The following is a 20,333-nucleotide window of genomic DNA, read 5'->3' as shown; positions in this document are numbered from 1 at the left end:
AGAGAGAGAGAGAGAGAGAGAGGAGACAGAGAGACAGAGAGAGAGGGGAGGGAGGAAGGGAGGGAGGGAGGGAGGGAGAGAAAGGGAGGGGAGAGAGGGAAAGAGAGAGTAGAGACATTGAAATACTGAGTGTTGGGGTATGGGGGGGGAGGTGGAGGCAGAGTTTCTCAATTCTCCGTGGGAGACTTTAGAACTTGGCCTACTAGGGCTGCAGGGAGCCCAGGTCAACCATAACAGATTGTGAGCCAAGGCTCACAGTCGCCCTTCTGCATCTTCCCTGGTAAGTCAAGTACACTGTCCATTGAACGACACACTCATAAAACAACAAAACTGTGCTCAGTTAGTTATCTGCTGTTTCATCAGAGCTCTGTCATCTGTGTATTATGGCTTTGTCTTTTCTGGTTGTCTGAATCAGTGGGGTTGCTGTTTCAGATTGTAAGTTCTTAGGGAGCAGGGTCCCTTAGAATTTTTGCCTGCCCTGTAATTCTCTTATTCCAGCTCTATATGCCTTGGGGGTACATAATAAATAGTTCTCCTTGAGGAGGGTCCTAGGGTTATAAATAGGCAGTTCAACACAGGGCAGGTCCTAACTGATTTGCTGTATAGGGAAGACTGCCAGCATCAGCCCTGCTGCAGCCTAGGACAGCGCACTGTTCAGAGTTTGAGTAAGCCAAAAGACGAGAATCCAACTCTGTGGATCACTTGGCTTGCTTCAGTCACGTTGACAAACACAGAAGCACCTGCTTGTAATTCAAACACTCCGCCCAAGTGAACGGACTGCTGCTCGCAAAGCTTGGAGGAACTGTGGGTATTTGCTGCCTTGAGTAAGATTCTCTCAGATCCACTGCTGGGCTTCAGCCAAAGGCCGACGATGAATGGGCGTTGACTCAAAGGCTCCCGATTAGAGCAGAAGGTGACTTGAGTGTAGACATAATAGAGTCCTTCTCTTTTAACCGTCAGCTGTTTCCCATTTTCAAGCATTACCAAGTTGCTTTTCATGGTATAATATCCTTTCTTGGCCCACTGTAGAACTGTAAGAAAGAGAGGGAATCACTGGTCAGTTTAAGCACAGCACGGCATATATTCTAACAGGAAATAAGGTTTAAGGTCAGAAGCCAACATCATGTGAGAATGAATTCTCAACGCACTTTATGGCCGTCAGAGGCACAAGGGATTACAGATACCAAGTTTATATGGGCTTCAGAGGTTTTTTTCTGGGTTTTCTTCAAACTTGGGCACATCACGTGATCTCCCCGGATTGGAACCTGACACTAACTCTGAATCAACAGAACAGGGACAGTATTACAGCATGTTTCAGAGATCTGACAAGGTTAAATAAAATGGCATGTAACAGCAAAATTTCTCCTCCCTTTCGAGTTCTCCAAACCAATTTACCATTGAATTTAAGAAAGTGCAAATGATTAGCCAGGCTTGGTGATGTGCACCTAAAATTCCCAGACAACATTGAAGCAGGAGAATCATGAGTGCAAGGTCATTGTCATCCTTAGTCACATACTGACTTTGAGACCTATCAGGGCTAAGCAAGACCCCGTTTCAAAACAACAACAACACAAAAGGGACTGGGGTGGTCGGGCATAGAGGAGATCACCGACACACGCTGGTACCCAACCTACATGAGAAGACTTGAGTCCCGGGTTCAAGGAAAGCTCCTAATCCAGTAGACTAGGTGGAGAGTGCTAAGACAAGGACACCTTCATCTGATCTTTGTGTTCCTCCACTACCCTTCTTATATGTGTACATACATTCACACAGACAGGCATACTCAAACATAAATAAATACATGGTTTTAAAATGAAGCATAAATGACTTCAGATTTATGAATACTATAAAATTCTTGCTAAACGGGCGTGCAAACATTTAACTTATCATGAATGTTACAAAGCTAGAGTTGTCAGTTTACCTAGATTAGTGTCAGCTCAGAGTCAAGACCCCACTTCTTCCTTCTACCTCATGCTGTTGCAAACCTGACCTGCCTCCCACGACCAAGCCTAAAATAGGCAAGGAAGTATGAAAATAAACCATGTGTTCATTTAACTGTGTTTTGATCTCCCATTGTAGTGGGTGCCACCAACTTAAAAGTACCCATATTCTTGCGGCTAGGGCAGAGTCCCCACCAACAGTGTGCCCTTTTCTCTGCATAGTTGTTGAGTGGGTTCAAAGTGGTGTGTGCACCCGATTTCAAATCTCAGCTTCCACAGCTAGATTTGATGGGGGTGAAAGGTGGGAGGCAGGGGGAAGTAAAAGTATTGATATATTTGCTTTCTTGAGGTATTCAATTGTTTTATTTGATGGTCTTACATGTGTTATGGAATAAGATACTATTGATTAAGGCTCCTCTTTTTGCCCAGGAAGGCATTGCACCTGATACATTGAACCCCAAATTCTCTATAAAGGATGTTTGTTTTGTGATGTTTTCACTTTTGAACCATTTGATTCAGAAAAAAAAGGACCAGATTCTTTTCAGTTTAATAAATACATTACCCACTTACACTTCTGTTTTCTTTTTTGAGACAGAAAAGAAAACAGAAGCTGGCCTACAACCTGCTATACAGACTAGGCTAGCTTGGGACTCACAGAGATCTACCTGCCTCTGTCTACTGAATTTATCCCCTTTTGGGGGAAGACACGATTTTATGGAACCCAGGTTGACCTGGAATTCACTTTGTAGTTTTGGATGACCTTAAACATATAATCTTTTTGCTTCTTTCCTAGCACTGAGATCATGTGCCACTTGGTTAATTCCTTATTTCATTTTGGTTATTACTAGGGGGTGTAGGTCAAGTTTGTAGCATCATGTCCAGAAAAGAATAGGAAATTTGGGGTGGCAGTGTACTTTATGTTGTCCTATACAGATCTACTGTGATATAGACTGTGACATATTTCACAGGCAGGTAGTACCAGTTCTATGCCTTTTGAAAAATTCAAAATTCTATTAAATATATCCAAGGACCAAAATATTTGGGTACAGGTAGATACAGACCTGTAGGAGATGATTCGATTCTAGGAGGTTTCTTTGTTGCTATAATATGTAAATGGTTTCTCTGTCACAGCAATATTGTGGTGTTTTCCCATAAACATGATTTTGAGAGAACAGTATATGACAAAAGCAATAAATATTAAAAGAGCAACTGGAATCCATGAAGAATGTTAGGTCACTCTCTGGTTATCAGAATGAAGGAAGCTAAGTCCTGGCATGTTGTTTGTGTATAACATTGCTTAATAATATAACCTTCTTCCACACTAGTTGATTTGGCATTCAAAACTACTCTGTGAAGTAGATGAGAAAGAAAACTGCCACAGGATAAATTGGATTTGCCTAAAGTCATTTAGCAAGCAATTCTTAGCTTTTAAACCCCGGTGCTCACAAACTCCCTAACCAGTACTCGAGCCACAACATCATGCATGTGCTTCTGTGTTATAGTCACCAAGGAGCTCATGTCACCTCAAAACCAACACAACCCAGTATCAGTATCTTCCTTTGTGTCTCTGCGGCTCTCTCTCTCTCTCTCTCTCTCTTGTGTGTGCATGTGCACATGCACAAAGGCACACACATGATTTAGAACTCCATTGTAAAGTACTCTGCTGAAGCTTTCTAGGGCTGATCCCATGCTCATGCCTTTATGTACATGGGAAATTTTATGCTAGCGTACATACGTGTTTCCATTCATCTAGAGAGGGGATTCATTTTACAGTACTAGATATTACAGGGTAGAGATTTGGGGAAAAAAATAAGGGCTGGATGATGGTAGAATACATATGGAAATAAAAGCATTGGTGTTGAAAAGACCACAGTATGCCATCTGTTGTTACTTCATTGAAAAATCTAACGTCTCAGCACCTATTGATCTTTACAAAATGATTTTTACCTTTAATTTCCCTGAGGTCAGCCCCACTGAGCCTGGGGTTAATCATACAGGGATTGACAGATGACAGAAAAGACCTCCTGAGGCCCATTTATACACAGTGGAGAGGTTTTAGAAGAAGAGATGTTCCCAGCGAGGAGGTCACTACCTGCCATCTCTTTTTATACTTGCAAAATAATGGTTCCTCCACCTAGTCATTCATCATTTAGAAGCAGCCACTGAGAAAAAGCATAATGAGAACATAGAGACTGTTTCCACCTCCTTTTGTCCCTCTAAGTCCCATCTGTGCGTTTGAGCTGACTCTGATAACAAAGGACAGTGTATGAAGAGTTATATGGATAGGTTGGTAAATTGGTCCCTGGAGGAAGAAAAGTGCCTAATGATTAGGCTGAATGGCTTTGGAGTACCCGACATACACATACACACATGCTCACACACTTGGGTAGCTTTCACTCCGAAGTGATGGGACTTACCAGATGCTGCATTACTGTTGGCTTCGCTTACAACGTGTGCTGCAATTTGAGGATCCTCATCACCTGGAGTGAAACCAAAAGCAAACTGTCAGGCCAAAGAAATATGCAACAGTTCATGAGATTAAAGGGTCCAGTTCTACAACTGCATAATAGTGACTGTGCTACAGTAGTTTATGTTAAAGGAAGGATAACTGGTCTGGAATCCTTCCCACTGAAGGAAAAGGTGGTTTCTAGTACTTCAAAAACTGAATTGGTCTTTTTCCTGATTGGTATTCAATACTCCATTCCACTTAACATAAATAGACACAGGCTAAAATATTGGTCTTCATTAAAGCTGCCTTGAATCTTGCTTTTAAGAACAGCTTCCATATACTGGTGTGGTAGTGGACAGCACTGTACCTGCGAACTGAGTTACTGATATGATCATGGTATCTGGTTGGGTCAAGTGACTGTCCAGACTTTCAAACCTAGCTCTGTTTCTTATGCAAGAGCCTTGCTTTCAAATTAAAAGTGTCCATCTCCTAAATGTAGAAACTGTGGTTACTTTCTTTCCAGTTATGTGCCTGCTGCTGCAAACTGTGTAGGTATATTACAAAGGATCATAAAGGGAACATAAAGTAGAAGGTGCTGGGTGTGTTTAGCCTAAATAAGAATGTGTTCAATGGAAACTTGGGACCATGGCTGCTGTCTCCAGTGTTGAGACAGCTGCTATATAGAGAAGTAATTATTCTTTGCTCAGTACACCTCCAAAGAACAGAAATGTGCCCAAAAATTAGATACTCCAGGAAATTTCTGAGGAACACAGTTAGGAGGTAAGACCTTTTTTTGAGTAGATATTGTCCTTAATATAATTATTAGAGCTATTCAAAGATAGACTGGGATGTGTTATTGTGTATAAGGTATCTTATCTCAAGGCATAGCTAAGCAGAGGCCATAAGCTCAGTAATTTCTTCATTGATATTCTCAGGGCTGTACTGGAATTGAGAGCCATCAAGGTCCTTTCATGACCTCCAGATGTCCAGGATACTCTCATGTTAAGAACAGACAAAGATTAGAATGTAGCCACTCTGTATTCATTGATCCCAGAAGACCCACTGGGTTACTGTCCTTCCACAAACTAGTTGTCATTGAAAGATGAATGCCAATTTTACCAAATGATGACTTTTGTTTCACTTGGTCCTCTGAAGATGGAGCCAAATAGTGTGGTCCTTTGGATAAAGGTATTGGATGTGTTTTGTTTTACATATTTACTATCATCAATATTAACATGAACATATCCTCATTCACATGGCCTTTCTGTATCACAGAGGCTTGAGAATGTAGCAGTTTAACAAATGTCTTGTATTTTATTTGCAGGGCTAAGCATTCCCTGTTTCATGTGCCCAATCCAAAGCTTCTTTTCAGTCTTAAAGCATTTAACAAAATTGGTAAATAGCAACCTACCTCTTTGCATTTCGAAGCTGTTTTCTTTTTTCTCTTCTTTGTTCAACGTTATATCCTAAAAGAAGAATCATTGCAAAAGATCAGTTGACCGAAGCTTATTTTAGGAGTTTTAAAAGTATCATTCATCTGGCGATTCTCAGTACTGTGTTGTCTGCTTCTGCTGAGGATTATAATATAGCTTAAGATGCAGCCATTAATTCCACCATAGCAATTGGGAATCCCTGGCTCTGACAGATGAGCTGACAGCCCAGAAAACCCAGGGGAGACCCTGGAAGCAAAATCCAGGCCTTATTATCTCCATTACAGTGCTCTCCCCAGATCAGAGGTTGTGACTCTGACCCTTTCTATGACCCTGACCTCCCTGTCTTTTGACAGATATTGATAAATAATGCTGAATGGGGTAATAATTCAACCATTGAAACTGGTATATGGAATATTATCAAACAAAATTCAGGACGTAGATCTCTTAGAATAAGGTTAGTTTGAAACCTCTTAAGAAAAGATTTGACTATGATCATGGGAGAGAAATACACACTTTGCTTTGAGTATGTTTTGTGGGTGGTTATTCTGTATGGCCTATAATATTTAGAGTAATTAACATTCAGCAGAGATAGACCTTCTAATGTTGGTGATGGTGTTCAGAACACTTAGTTTCTTATTTTTATTTTAGTTTTTCTTTGAAAATTCCATGCACATTGTTTTATGCTTTTAAGACGGGTTTTCACGAAGCTTAGGCTAATCTTGAACTTGTTATGAAGCTGTGGAAGATCTTGAATGCCTGACCCTCCTGCCTCTACCTCCCAAATGCTGACTGCAGGCATGTTCCACAATGCCTATTAAATGCAACGCTGAAAGATTTCTTTTACTTATTTTTTTAAAAAGTTCAACATTAGAAGACATTTTATTTCATGTTAAACATCACAAGTATAGCAATCATATTTTCATAACAATATATCCCATGGTTCAGAGATCTTTATGTCACATTTCAATTCATTACACATTCAAGAGTAGAGAGCAATTTAAAATACCTTTGTATTTCTCATTATGTTTATTTTCTTTTTTTTAATTTTTAATGTTTTTTTTATTACATATTTTCCTCAATTACATTTCCAATGCTATCCCAAAAGTTCCCCATACCGCCCCCCACTTCCCTACCCACCCATTCCCATTCTTTTGGCCCTGGCATTCCCCTATATTGGGGCATATAAAGTTTGCAAGTCCAATGGGCCTCTCTTTCCAGTGATGGCCAACTAGGCCATCTTTCGATACATATGCAGCTAGAGACAAGAGCTCCGGGGTTCTGGTTAGTACATCATGTTGTTCCAACAATAGGGTTGCAGATCCCTTTAGCTCCTTGGGTTCTTTCTCTAGCTCCTCCATTGGGAGCCCTGTGATCCATCCAATAGCTGACTGTGAACATCCACTCCTGTGTTTGCTTTACTTATAACATGAAAGAATGCTGGACATACTTGAGGAAGCTAGCACAGACTTCCTTCTATGGAGCCCGAGAGATGATCAAGGCTGTTGCCGCCATTTTAAGAAGACTGAATCAAAGGCCTGGTGAGTATGAGATCAACCTAGGGCCTGAGGCTTACATGAAGTACAGAAAGTAGAATTCACAGACCTGGCTCAATCTGTTACATCATTCTCTTCAGAACAGGCAGGGAAAAAAAAACAGTAGTGCTTTCAGATCTGATAGTCTTATGCTCCTTTTCATTCCTTCATATTCTTCACCCCAAGAAGGTGTCTGTGTTGTTACTCTTGCCTAATGCAACTATAGACTCAGCTTGGTTGCCAGCTGTGAGTGAGGGCTTAAAGCACAGAGAGCCCCACAGATCAACTTTCCATTTGAGCTGTGGTGGGGGCACCGTGACAATGCAGCAACAGGAAAATGTTTGCAAGCTGACAAGTAAACAAAGGACTCTTTGGTGGCTTTTCAAACACTAGTGTGTGATGATTGAAGTCGAGATACTTTTAGGCTAGGTGGTTGCAGTGGTGTTGGGGCCTGGCCCAGATGAAAACGTGAAATCAGCAAAATTTGTCTTTTCTGAACCTAGCCTTGACTTTTGTGAACTTTCCCCAACTCACACTCCCAGAGCCTTTTTTCTTTTTTGTGTGGCTTCACTCTTCACTTCAATTGAAAGGGTTTTTAAAGTCAAATTTCAAAAATAAATATCTTATATTACTGATTTCTCTCTACATGGAAATTCTACATGGCAGATAAGGTTATAATGAGCTCTTTAACCTGAAATGGAAGTGATTTGATGCCAATCAAAGACACTTCAGAAATTGGTAGACAGATAACCATGAGACTGACCATACTAGACCGGGAGCAAAGTAGATTTTACTATGTAATTACACTGTTTAAAGTGCTGTCTGCATTTGTCCTAACATGAGCCCTGACCCCCATCTTCCATGCACTGTGAGACCTCCATGATACTTGTCTCAGAAGTTAAGGTGCTCTCTGTCATGAGAGCTATTTAAATGAATATTGACTGACCACTTTGTAGAGATGGTAAAGAGAAGACTGAAATTCTAAGAACTGATAATTACACCAGAGTGTTTCTAAAACCCCAGAAGGCCCTGTGACTTCAAGTTTATTCTGGGCCAGACAGCTCATGGTCCAAAGTCTGCTCACATTAGCTGAGAAAACACAAATCTAATCTGGAATTAGTCTACAGTTGACTTGCTGGGCTCAACAGTTCCAAATTGTGTTTCTGAGCGAGAACTCTAGGAAAATGGCGACCTAAAGGGGGAGCCTTAGATAGAGGACAATTAGCTGATGGGAAAACGTTGAAGTTTAGCTTTTTTATAGCCTAAGTAAAGATGGCATTGCTTGGAGTTCCATAGCTGACAGGTAAACAGTAATTCTACATACCCTGATAGGTAAACAGTACACTCCTAGAGCCTTGGCTGATATGCTAAAAAAGTTCTACTTTTTTTTTTTTCATAAAAGCCGAAAAGACTCTTTGCCTTGCTCCTATCCTAGGTAGATGATTCTGCAAGCTTTCTAAATCTGACCTGAATGAGCATGAAGGGGATTGGAAGGTCACCTGGGAAACCTCTCTGTAACAGAGAGAAAAGGGAAAAAAGAACAAGCCACTTTCATTGTCGTTCAAGGAAACTGAAGACTGATCACAGAGAGAAGAGCAGAGCTGGTTGTGTCCTTATAGAGTCTCAGTCCCTAGGACTCTACATGTAAGCACTGGAGAAACCTAAGATATTTTCCAAACTCACCAGTCTTGCAAATAAAGTGTTAAGAATTTTATGGAAATCCTAGATTATAGAATGGGAGGGGGGTTAATACACAAGGTACAAACAACTGAGCATTGTACAAAACTAAAACAATAAAATCTAGATTAAACTGGACACAGTGCTGCATGCCTGAGGTTAGAAGCAGAAGGATCCGGAGAGCAAGTCTTCAGCTACATACAAGTCTTTTACAAGCTGAGGACCATCCTATGCTACTCAAGATTGTCTCGAAAAATAAAAAAAAAATACATTCTAGCTTAAAATAAAGCCAACGGCAAATTTGAACCTAATTCTGATCCCAGTAAGTGGCCTAGGAGTAAGCTTTTAGAACCTTCTTCTTGACTAGGTTAACTTACACCTCCCTGACCAAATAGGAGGATGTATATTAAGTTCTGAAATAAGGTTTGAAGAGGATAATGAAATGGCTCAGTGGGTAAAGGCTATGCCTAAGGATGTGAGTTCAATCTGCAGGATTCACACAGTAGAAGGAAAGAAGCAAGACTCGAAAGTTGTCCTGTGACTTCCATATGTGTCATGAATTTACAAAGGAAGTAAGATTTTGAGTTCTTTACTCCATTATTGGATTACACATTATCTGTACAAAAGAATGGAAACTTTTTTGTTGTTGCAGTACTGTGCACATAGCCAACTCAGCTCTCTTCTTCATTTTATCGTAAGGCTTTGTCTTTTTTTTTCTTTTTGTATGTACACATTTCCACCCCTACACATATGTGTGTACATGTATATATGTGTACGAGTATGTTTATATACAGTACATTTTGATCATGTCTCACTCTGTAGACCAAGCTGACCTGGAACCCACAGCAGTCCGTCCTTTGACTTTGGCCTCTCAGGCGCTGAGATCACAGCTGTGCTCACTATCCCTGCTTATACGTTAAAGCTTCCCAGGGTCAGAATTCAGTTTGCAGGACTGGGAAATGTAAGAAAACTTCTCTGTGAAATCTGCCAGGAACTGAGCACCTTACCTTGACAAGGTCTTCAAATTGCCTTCTCATCTCCTCACAGTTCAGCAAGGATAAAGATCCTTCTCCTTTGTTGCATCTCTTTAGCTTTTTTATGAATACAAAATCTTCATGAAGGTTTACTTCCTCTTCGACCTGTTTTGAAATAATACACTGGTGAGAAATGTCATAGTGAAGAAGAATGCAGCTAATCACGTCTGCCTCCACATTCACTTCCATGGCACTGACGAGAGGGGGACTTTGACAGTGTAAATGGGGGAATATTAAAAGGTATTATGCTGGATTCCTGCTGTTTGGCACCTGCCATTTAACAGCCTAAAAAGCCGGTGATTCCGATGGCATATTTTCTGTGCCTCTCGATAGAAATCATAGCTATTCTAATGACTTTTCATCTCAGTGTACCACAACAGCAGTGTCCTATAATTGTCATGTTTCCCACCAGCCATAAAGTAGTTTGCTGCCGAGCTAGTTTGCCTGCTTCATGGTAGTGTTCATGACATGAGGCATTACAGCGGCATTCATTCACAACATGGATTTATAATTACATCTCTCATTTCTTCCATACTTGTAGAAATGCTTTGCATTTTTAAAGAAATTATTTCTTATTCCCAAAGTGAATGCGATATTTTCTTTTTTAATATTTGAGCAATTCAATGTATGCAATTAACTTGTGTTGTCAACTAATTCCAAACAATTTCTTCTTGTCTTAAGGGCAGATTCTTAACTTTCAAAACAAGAACCAATACAAGTATAGTGGAACATGTCTGTAATCTCTATATTTGTAGGATGAGGCAGGAGTGTTCCTGTGAGTTAGAAGCCAGTTTGGTCTATCTAGAGAGTTCCAGACCATTCTGAGATACAGTATGAAACTGTCTCAAAAAGGGGGAAAAATCCAAGCTTAACCAAATAAAATCAAAACAAAATATAAGGTGGAGTTTGCCAATAGCTTTGCCTGTCATTTAAAGTTCACTTAAATATGACAGCACATTTGAGTCTATATGGGTTACAACTTCCCCATTATCCCTTAGCATTTCATAACACAGCCCATATGGCTCTCAGTGAATATGAACCAGCACATGGAAATAGGGTAGATCCCGAAGTTACTGTTCTTAACTAGTCTGCTCCCTTCCTAATCATTTAAGCATGGAAAATCTCCTCAGCGGAACACAGAGCAGCTTACAATGGCAGTTGGCATTGAAGAGTTGCACAGATAGCACCATTCTGACTTTAAAAATCAGCAGATTGGGAGCATAGTTCATGTCTGTACTCATCCAAAACACAATGGAATTTCAGATCAAATCAATGTTCCTTTTTTTCTGGCTCACCTTTTAAAGTTGTTTTCATGGGGCTCATTTTTTTAAGTTGTCTTTGTGGGGGGAAATAGTTCACTTTGGGGAGCAACTATTAGGAACTAACTAGCACGTACTATGTGCCAGGCATAGTTTATCTCCTCTTCAGGGCTAGAATCATTTGATCTGTGCCACGGGTACTATGTCTACCTCTATTTCCCTGGGACAGAAAAAGAGATGAAAATATGAAGTGACATGTGCAGAGTCTCAGAGGCAAAAATGTAAGGCTCTACTTTCTAGGCAACAAACATTATGCCACAACAAACATTATCCACTTTCTACTGTTCTCCATCATTTGGGTAGAACTAAACTAAAACTGTCCTAGATCAATAACACCCCCTAATTTAGCTAATTAAGGCTTGTAGGTCACCTTACCTTATCCAATCTTCTATGAAGATACACAGCAAAAAGCACAGATCCAATCATTTGGGTGATAAGGAAAACAGTAAGTAAATACATAAAAATCTTCATGCTCGCTGGAAGTCCAGTAGCCACGGATCTGGGGGAAGGTTGGCTGTATGTTTCTATCATGCCGACTGAAAGCTGAAATGGTGTCTTCTGACCAAGAATGTGACAGAGGCAGCATGAGAAGACTGTCAAAGTGGCCGCCTTACTCAGGATTAGTTAAGAGCGCACAATCGTCGCAACCCACACTTCCTGGAAAATGTGCTTCGTAGTCTTCTGTCCCAGCAAAAAAAAGTTACGTAAAGGGTTTTTCTTTTCTTTTCTTTCCTTTTCTTTTTTTTAAATTACACCCATATCATTCACTTCCAGGCTTTCCCTTTTGTTAGTAAAGAAGAAACGAGTTTCTTCTTCCATACATTCATTCTTGCCTTGAAATGTCAGACTTCTTAAAAGACAATGGCAGTATTTTTCCTATTGCTCTCTAAAGTTTGGGGTTCACCAGTTTCAAGGAAAGTGACAAATGAGTCCACTAGTAATAAACTTATTTCAATTTCAATCTTACTAACATAAATCTGGAACCTGGTATAAAGTTAAAGAACTAGATGTTAGCAAATATAAGAACTGATTTCCCGTCCAGTGTGCCGCCCGTTAATTGCTTCTCAGGACTTTGATTCTTTAATCTCTAAGCTCAATAAAATCTCTCTAGCTTTACTAGTCAAAACTACATGTCATGAAGCAAAAAAGGGCTCCACATTTATTAAATAAGATGTAGCTAGAAAGAGAATTTATGTAAAAAACAAACGAATAAAAACTTTGGTGAAAAGCAAAGCTAGCTACAGTGTTTGGGAAATCAGACAGAAACTAGGGGACTGAAGCTAAAGGCGATGATTAGCCTGATTCGGCCACATTCCCTGTTTTCACAGTTACAGTCCACTATACTGATATGTGGCTAAGGATAAGAAAACTGAGCTTCAGCTGAGAAACCTGGATTCTAGTCCTTGCTGTACTAATAAATTCCTACGAACTCCCAGTAAGTCACTTTGCCTCTCACTCTCCCCTACACAAAGGGCTTTGCCTAACCCATAGGTTTTGGTGAAGACAGACTAAAGATGCTAAGGAAAAAGGCTTTGGAGGCATCTCACACAATATATAGCTATCCCTATTTTTTTTAACAGTTTTCATACCCTAAGAAATGAGTTTTCCAAATGATTCTTAACTCTTTATATGATGAACAAACTAAACTGAGGCCAAACCACCTCAGGTTGTGACATTGTTTTCGGAAGTATACATGTATGAATGGCCATTGTGATGTCATATCAGATAACCTTCAAACTAATACAGCTGTGGAAATCTCTCTCCCACATCCCAACTTCCTGTATAGAAACTGATAAAATTGCTTTGGTGATTCCTACAAACTTGTTTCAAGAGACAAATAGGAAATATAAACACTGCTCTGCTAGGGATGCTGTCTGTGTAGTTAGCACCTGCTGTCTTCTCCTCCCACGCCTCAGCATCCTGTCCTGGGCCCAAACCTGTGCAGTTTTTTTTACTACATCTGCTAGGAGGTGGCTTCAAAGCAAATGATAGACTTTGATCAGTCAAGTCAGAAGCATTGGTTCTTAGACAAGTGATCATAGCTTGGGCTCAAGGCTGTGTTCCAGGTCAACTTCACATAATTATAGAAAGTTCAATTTACAAAGGCCTTGTGAAGATCAGCTTGGCCCAGCCAAGCTCAAGGGAGAGGTTGCTACAGGCACCTTGGACAGGCTATCAGGGTTTGCTTTTGTGATCAACTTCAAGAAAGTGTTGTAAAGCCTCCCTGCTCCCACTTTTTCATCTCCAGACTCCTGAAGCCTGACTTTTGCCCACAACATAACACTGAAACGGGTGCTTCAGGTATTAGCTCAGTTATAGCTTGGGCTGAAAGCTTTTTAGCATTTCTCTTTAGTGCCTTCTCTCTTATTCTCCTGACCTATTTTTCTACCATCCTCCTGAATACTCTCCACCCTTAAATCCTCTAACACCACGGCCCATTACTTCATTTTCTTTTCCAAATTTACATAGTGTAATTGGCTATGCAAATTGTACGGGTGTCAGGTATATCGCATGATGCTCTATGCATTGTAAAATGGTTGATCATGTTTTAAAGTAGTTATTTTACAGGCTACCTGTGATGTGTCCTGCTCAGACATTCCTCGTTTGAGTTTCTCTCCTTGTGTCTACAAACATAGCTGTATTCCACTACTGGGACTTTATATGGCTTAGTTAATACTACATACTCCCCTTGCTCAAGTCACAGGACACTCGTGGATCTAGAGAGTTGTTTCCTCTTAGAATGGTCTGTATTCTTCATTTGATCTTTGTTCCTTGAATACATCTTTAACTGTAGCACTCAGGAGTCAGAGGCAGGTGGATCTCTGTGAGATCCAAGGCAGCCTAGTCTACAGAGCAAGTTCCAGGGCAGCTAGAGCTATACACAGAGAAACCCTGTTTCAAAAAACACACAAAGCAAATCTTTGATTTTTCTCTTTTTGTTGTTTTCTGTCTTTCCTTTCCCTCCGTTTTCCTCTTTCTTCTTCCTGAAGAGAGGATGTCTGAGCTGGCAACGGTTCTTTTCTATCACAGTAATTGGTCCCACCTAATTGCAGAGGTGAGAGACCTGAGAGTCATTCATGAGCCCTTCTTTTGTCTTATGGAGATGGTTGTCCAGCTCCAGCGAGCTTCTTTGTCCCCAAGCTTCTTGACTACTGCTACTCTTCACTCTCCTGTCAATAGCCAGACCCAGGCCTCCACCTGCTCCTTGTCTTGCCTTCCTAAACTGCAGTACCTCGAATTGTCTCCTTGCTTACTTGCTTTCCTGCCCTCCACACCATTAGATTAAATTAAAATCTTTTAAGTGAACATATTAACCAATCTGATTGGAATCAAGACTCGGTCCCAGACTCAAGGAAGTGCAATGACATTTGCCCTGACATGTCAATATGGCTATGTCATGCTGGACTTGTATTTTAAGTCATTCTTTCTATATCTCTCTCCCTCTCTCTTCCTCTGTCCCTCCCTTGCTCTCCCTTTCTTCCTTTTTACCTCTCACCCCCTCTTTCTTCTCTTTCCCCTCCCTTCTTCCCTACTCCAGCCCCAAAGGCCTCTTTTTTTCCTAGGCAAGTACTTTACACTGAACTATATTACCAGAGCCGCCACCGCCACCACCACCACCACCACCTCCTCCTCCTCCTCCTCCTCCTCCTCCTTCTTCCATGTCCTTTTCAGAATAGTCTTTTCTGCACAATGCAATGATGGCTAACTTTCCAGTTTCGACACTTTAGCTCTATTCTGATGTCAGATTCTGAGACAAAAGGCCTTCCTGTTGAAACATCCTATACTTATTTCTCCCTAATACTGAGAAGGTTGGCCGTTGTGGTAGGCCTCACTAAGAAATCTGCAGTTAAGCCTGTGACAGTGAAGTGTCCTTGTAATCCTAGCAACTGGGAGCCTGTGGCCAGAGTATGGTGAGATTGATATCATCTTAGTCTATATAGACCCCTTCTAAAAACAAACAGCAATTCTAATACCTAAAATAAAAAATAAAACCTTCAAGTGCCTACATCCAGAAATGACTCTCAAACTTTGTTCTCAGTAAATACGGAGATTTATGGCATGCATGACAGTACTTGGACTGCTAATTGAATGTTGACCACCACTGTTTCAGTTTGTACAAAGTTAGGTCTATGTGAATTGTCTCATTTTTCAGTTCGGATACCGACTTTCTTAAGTCTCCTTTTCTTGTGCTACTTTTTTTTTTTTTTTTGGCAAGCTAGTAACTGATCTGTAACCAAAAACTATACAGGGAATAAATTCTTTCAGTGTATTTTACTTCAAAAACTTGCTTTGGGTGTGAATATACTTGTGGTTCCAATCTTATATAGATAATCTAAAATACAGTCATAATTTCTGCAAGGAAAAATATTCCCAGTGTATATGAAAGAGTTAACTATATTGGTGTTCTGCTTGTTATATGAAGGGTGTCACAGAGGCTGTTCTTCTTTTCCTAAATATGCTGGAAGATTATCCACTAGAGGATACTTTTTTTTTTTATTTTCAGCACAAGAAATGAGCAACTCCCTGCCCACATTTCTTCCCTCGTCTTTCACAAACCATTGATGCTCATCCCTGCTCATCATGCATGTTAAGCTAGGTTTGTTTCCCTTCACACACTGTACCTTTTTGTACTATTCCCTATGTACAGGCTGGATCCCTGTCCCTTGACACTAATGCCTGATATGAAATACCCCCCTCCCACAACATGCCCACATCTGTGTTTAATTTATCATATTTGCCACATCCTATCATATTTGATTTGGCTGACATCTTTGTCATTAGCTTCTAGAACAGGATGTTCAGTTTTGGTAATTTCAGAGTCCTTGACATCTGAAGAAGTGTAAGGAATTAGTTAATATAACTAAACTGTCTTTTAATGCAATAGAAAGAGAAATTACAAAATGTTTTAAGCTGGAAGAATACCCCTGGGATGAGCTGGGGCTGGAGAAATGGCAAAGTAGTTAAGAGCACTGGCTGCTCTTGCAGTGGACCTGGGTTTGATTCCCAGCACCCACATGGTAGCTCACAAGCATCTGTAACTCCAGCTTCAGCGGATCCATTCCTTTTTCTGTTCTTCTTGTGTACCAAGCATACATGTGGTATATATACATACATGCAGACAAAATAAAAAATACTCAAATACACACACACACAGGGAGACAGAGACAGAGAGAGAGAGAGAGAGAGAGAGAGAGAGAGAGAGAGAGAGAGAGAGAGAGAGAGAGAGAGAATAGGAGGAGGAGGAAGAAGAAGGGGAAGAAGAAAAGGAGAAGTGGGGAGGGGAGGAGAAAGAGTACTGGCTATCTTTGCTGGTGATACAAATCAGAATATATTTGTTTTGAAACTTATGCCAGTCATTTAATTTCTCTTGTTTCTGGACTCAGTTTTATTTGCTTATTTTGTCCCCTCTTTTCCTGAAATGTCTAGTGATCTTTAGTTATCTATCCATATCATTTGTTATAAGGCCAGGTCTCACCATGTAGCCATGGCTGGCCTGAAACTAGCTGTTTAGAGCTGCCCCATAAGGGTTGGGACTTGTAAATATGTACTGCCATGCCCTGCCAGTGTTCTGCTCTAATTTATGAGTGGAAATCTGTCTTGATTTTCATGAGTAGATAGCATGGGTTTCCTCTATAATTGTGTTGATCTATTTCCCCTGAAAACATCTCTCTGCAATGAAAGGGCTGGGTGTGGCTTTTGTTTAATTGTGTGGGGCCTGTCAATAAGCAGGCTTCCCTTTAGGTTGTGTGGGTAGAGAGACAGGAAAACCAAGGACCCTCTCCAACTGATAAGGAAAGGAGGTGGAGTTTTCTGAAGGTGGAGTTTAGAGACATTCAGTCTTGGCTGATTGAGGCTGCTTTTCCTCTGGTTTATTCTTCCCATCCTCAGAATGCTACCTAGATCCTTTTCTAGATAAATTTAGCCTGAGGGTGAAGGCTGAAAGCTGATGCTCACAAAAATGTTGCTAGGGAGCAGGGCATGTTGGTGCACGCCTTTAATCCCAGCACTCGGAAGGCAGAAGCAGGCAGATTTCTGAGTTTGAGGCTAGCCTGGTCTACAAAGTGAGTTCCAGGACAGCCAAGGCTATACAGAGAAGCCCTGTCTCAGAAACAACAACAACAACAACAACAATGTTGCTAGGGGACTTACAAGTTCTAGAGGGTAGCAATAACCTGCAATATTTGGGGTGGGGTTATGGGACCTCAATGACCAACAATTCCAAAAGAGCTCACCCATTCCTGACATGAGGCTTTTTGTTTAGTTCTGTGGTGTCTAGTAGGAGACATTACTGCTCCGTTATAGGGTAACCCATATACATTCTTTTTACGTTTATGTTGTAGGAAGCTTCTACCATAGTGGTTTGTGACATGATTTTTTTTTTTCAGAAGGGTTTAGTTTTACTTATCCCCGTACTCCCTCCTGTATTATGACTTCCCATCCCCCATACCATCTAAGCCTTTCTGTTCTAGTATTCACTCTTCCCTCTATATATCACTCCATTCTATACTCCCTCCCGCTTGAATGGCCTGTTATTAATTTCCTGACCCCATAGGGTATTTTGAATGAAACACACATATCTAAAGATTCAAAACTGATATCCACAAATGAGAAAAGACATGGGACATTTTTCTTTCTGAGTCTTGATTACCTTGCCCAGAATGATTGCTTCTGGTTCCATTCATTTCCTGTGAATTTCATAATTCCCATTTCTATTAATAGCTCAATGACATCCTACCATGTAAATGGAACACATTTTCATTATCCGTATATCTGTTGACGGACTTCTAGGCTGTTTCTGGCCATTATGAATAGAGCAGCAATGAACATGGGTGAGCAAGTATCTCCATAGAAAGATGTAGAAACCTTTAGGGATATCCCTGAGAGTGGTATAGTCGGATTACATGTTAAATCTATATCTAGTTTTGAAAGGAACCTTTACATGGATTTCCATAGTAGCTACAACAGCTTGCACTTTCACTAGCAGTACATAGGTATTTCCCTTTCCCCACATATATGCCAGCATTTGCTGTTGGCATGCCCAAGACCTGTGCAAGCCCAAACCAGATCAAATCCCCAACATGGAGATGGGAGGTGGGCACATGGTACCATCCCTAGCTGAGGAAGCTAATAGCTGCTTGGAGACAGTTTTATTTAATAATGCAGTTTGTACTAGGTTGGCTACCCTTCAGTGTAAGTTCATACTTATAAGAACAAAGGAACAAAAGAAACTGAACTTGGTGGGTTAAAAAAGGACAGGAAGCTAGCTGAGTAGGGAAAAGAAATGGACCTAGGAGGTGATGAGGGAGGAAGAGTAAATACAATTAAAAGGAATTTTATAAAAATTCTCAAAGAACTAATTAAAAAGCCAAAAATTAATTACATTATATATTTATTTTGTGGATTACGACAATGTAATATTCTGAAAATATCTCTCACGTTCTAAGAGAATGGAACTTTTGCTGGGTCTCACAGTCAATGTTACAAAAACTTAAGTCATTTAAGACCTGCTGTGTGTTTAACTTGCTTTTAAGAGAGCAATGCAACAATTGACATCATTTGCCTTGCATTTACAAGTTATCGACTTTACAACCTAAGCTAATGTACAGCTGTGATCTATACATTAAGATTATGTAATAATCTTCTGACTGACATAAATGTATATGAATATTTTGCTGCTTTTTGGCAAATACAGATATTAAAATCAACTTCCTAAAATATCCCAGAAATGTTGAAAGCATCCAAGATAACAATGACATTTGTTATCTTGGTCAGTTAGGATCAGCTGGAGCCAGAGACCTAGTCCTTGTAAAACTCTGTTAAAGATGTCTGTCAAGTATCCTATTCCGTCCTCATGTGGTGCATTTTGTCCTGCTCAATGATACAGAGCAAAGCCCTTTGTTAGGAACAGTCACACACAGGCAGAAGACACAGACACAGGGACAAACAGATTCACAAGGAAGCCTTCAGGCAGGTACTGATTCAGACTCATGCAACAGAGAGAGGATGGAAAACACAGGGAATAGGAAGTAGACAATTCAAGTCTGGACTTGTTCTTGGTAAAGCGACACCAAGGGGAAGTGGTTGTGTTGATGTTATTGTTGTTGTTGGTGGTGGTAGTGTGTGTGTGTGTTTATTTATTTAAGTGGAAAAGACATTTGATTTTGAAAATAACATATTTTTATTCACTTCATAGGGATTGCCGCATATACCAAGCAAACAGAAGAAAGCAGAGGCTGTTTGACAGGAATTGTATTTCTTTTTCTTTTATTCTGTTTACTTTTTTTTTTCTAATAGTATATTTATGCCATAACAAATAACCCTGTACTTAAGCACTCATTTAAATACTCTTCAGTCATTTTATAATCCCCAGAAAGCCAAAATTCACTTTTTTCTTAAATTTGGACAATCAACCTGTAACCTTAAAGCACACCACAGTCATTAATTTCTACTAGTTAGATCAAACCATAGCAAAAAAAAAAACCAAACAAACAAACAAAAATAAACATGTGTTGTAGTTTACTTTTTTCTTTTTGTTTGTTTTCTTTGTTTTTCAAGACAAGGTTTCTCTGTGTAGCCCTTGTAGCCCTGGATGTCTTGGAACTCACTTTGTAGACCAGGCTGGCCTCAACTCAGAAATCCGCCTGCCTCTGCCCCCAAGTGCTGGGATTCAAGGTGTGCGTCACCACTGCCCAGCTCGCACATGTTTTATATATACTTTCTTCAAACTCATGTAGCCTCCCATGCAAACTTCTGTATGGCCTTAAGAATTTGGGTTAGGATACCCAAGATATAAGATACAATTTGATAAACGCATGAAACTCAAGAAGAATGAAGACCAAAGTGTGGACATTGTGCACCTTCTTAGAATTGGGAACAAAACACCCAGGGAAGGAGTTACAGAGACAAAGTTCGTAGCTGTGATGAAAGGATGGACCATTTAGAGACTGC

The 20,333-nt window shown here is 40.3% G+C and overlaps 1 protein-coding gene across 1 annotated transcript; it reads right to left on the bottom strand.

The window, feature by feature from the left end:
* Positions 1-157: 157 nt before the first annotated feature.
* Cd40lg (CD40 ligand) lies at positions 158-11,968 on the bottom strand. The gene is made up of 5 exons (XM_021154048.2): positions 11,760-11,968; positions 10,039-10,170; positions 5,801-5,855; positions 4,358-4,420; positions 158-1,031 (listed from the first exon to the last, which is right to left on the bottom strand). Exons 1-5 carry the CDS (start codon positions 11,913-11,915, stop codon positions 655-657), a joined length of 783 nt encoding a protein of 260 aa, XP_021009707.1. The 5' UTR covers positions 11,916-11,968; the 3' UTR covers positions 158-654.
* Positions 11,969-20,333: the final 8,365 nt, after the last annotated feature.

Source organism: Mus caroli, chromosome X (genome assembly GCF_900094665.2).
Source record: "Mus caroli chromosome X, CAROLI_EIJ_v1.1, whole genome shotgun sequence".
Taxonomy (NCBI): domain Eukaryota; kingdom Metazoa; phylum Chordata; class Mammalia; order Rodentia; family Muridae; genus Mus; species Mus caroli.
This window is presented reverse-complemented; position numbering and strand designations above follow the sequence as displayed.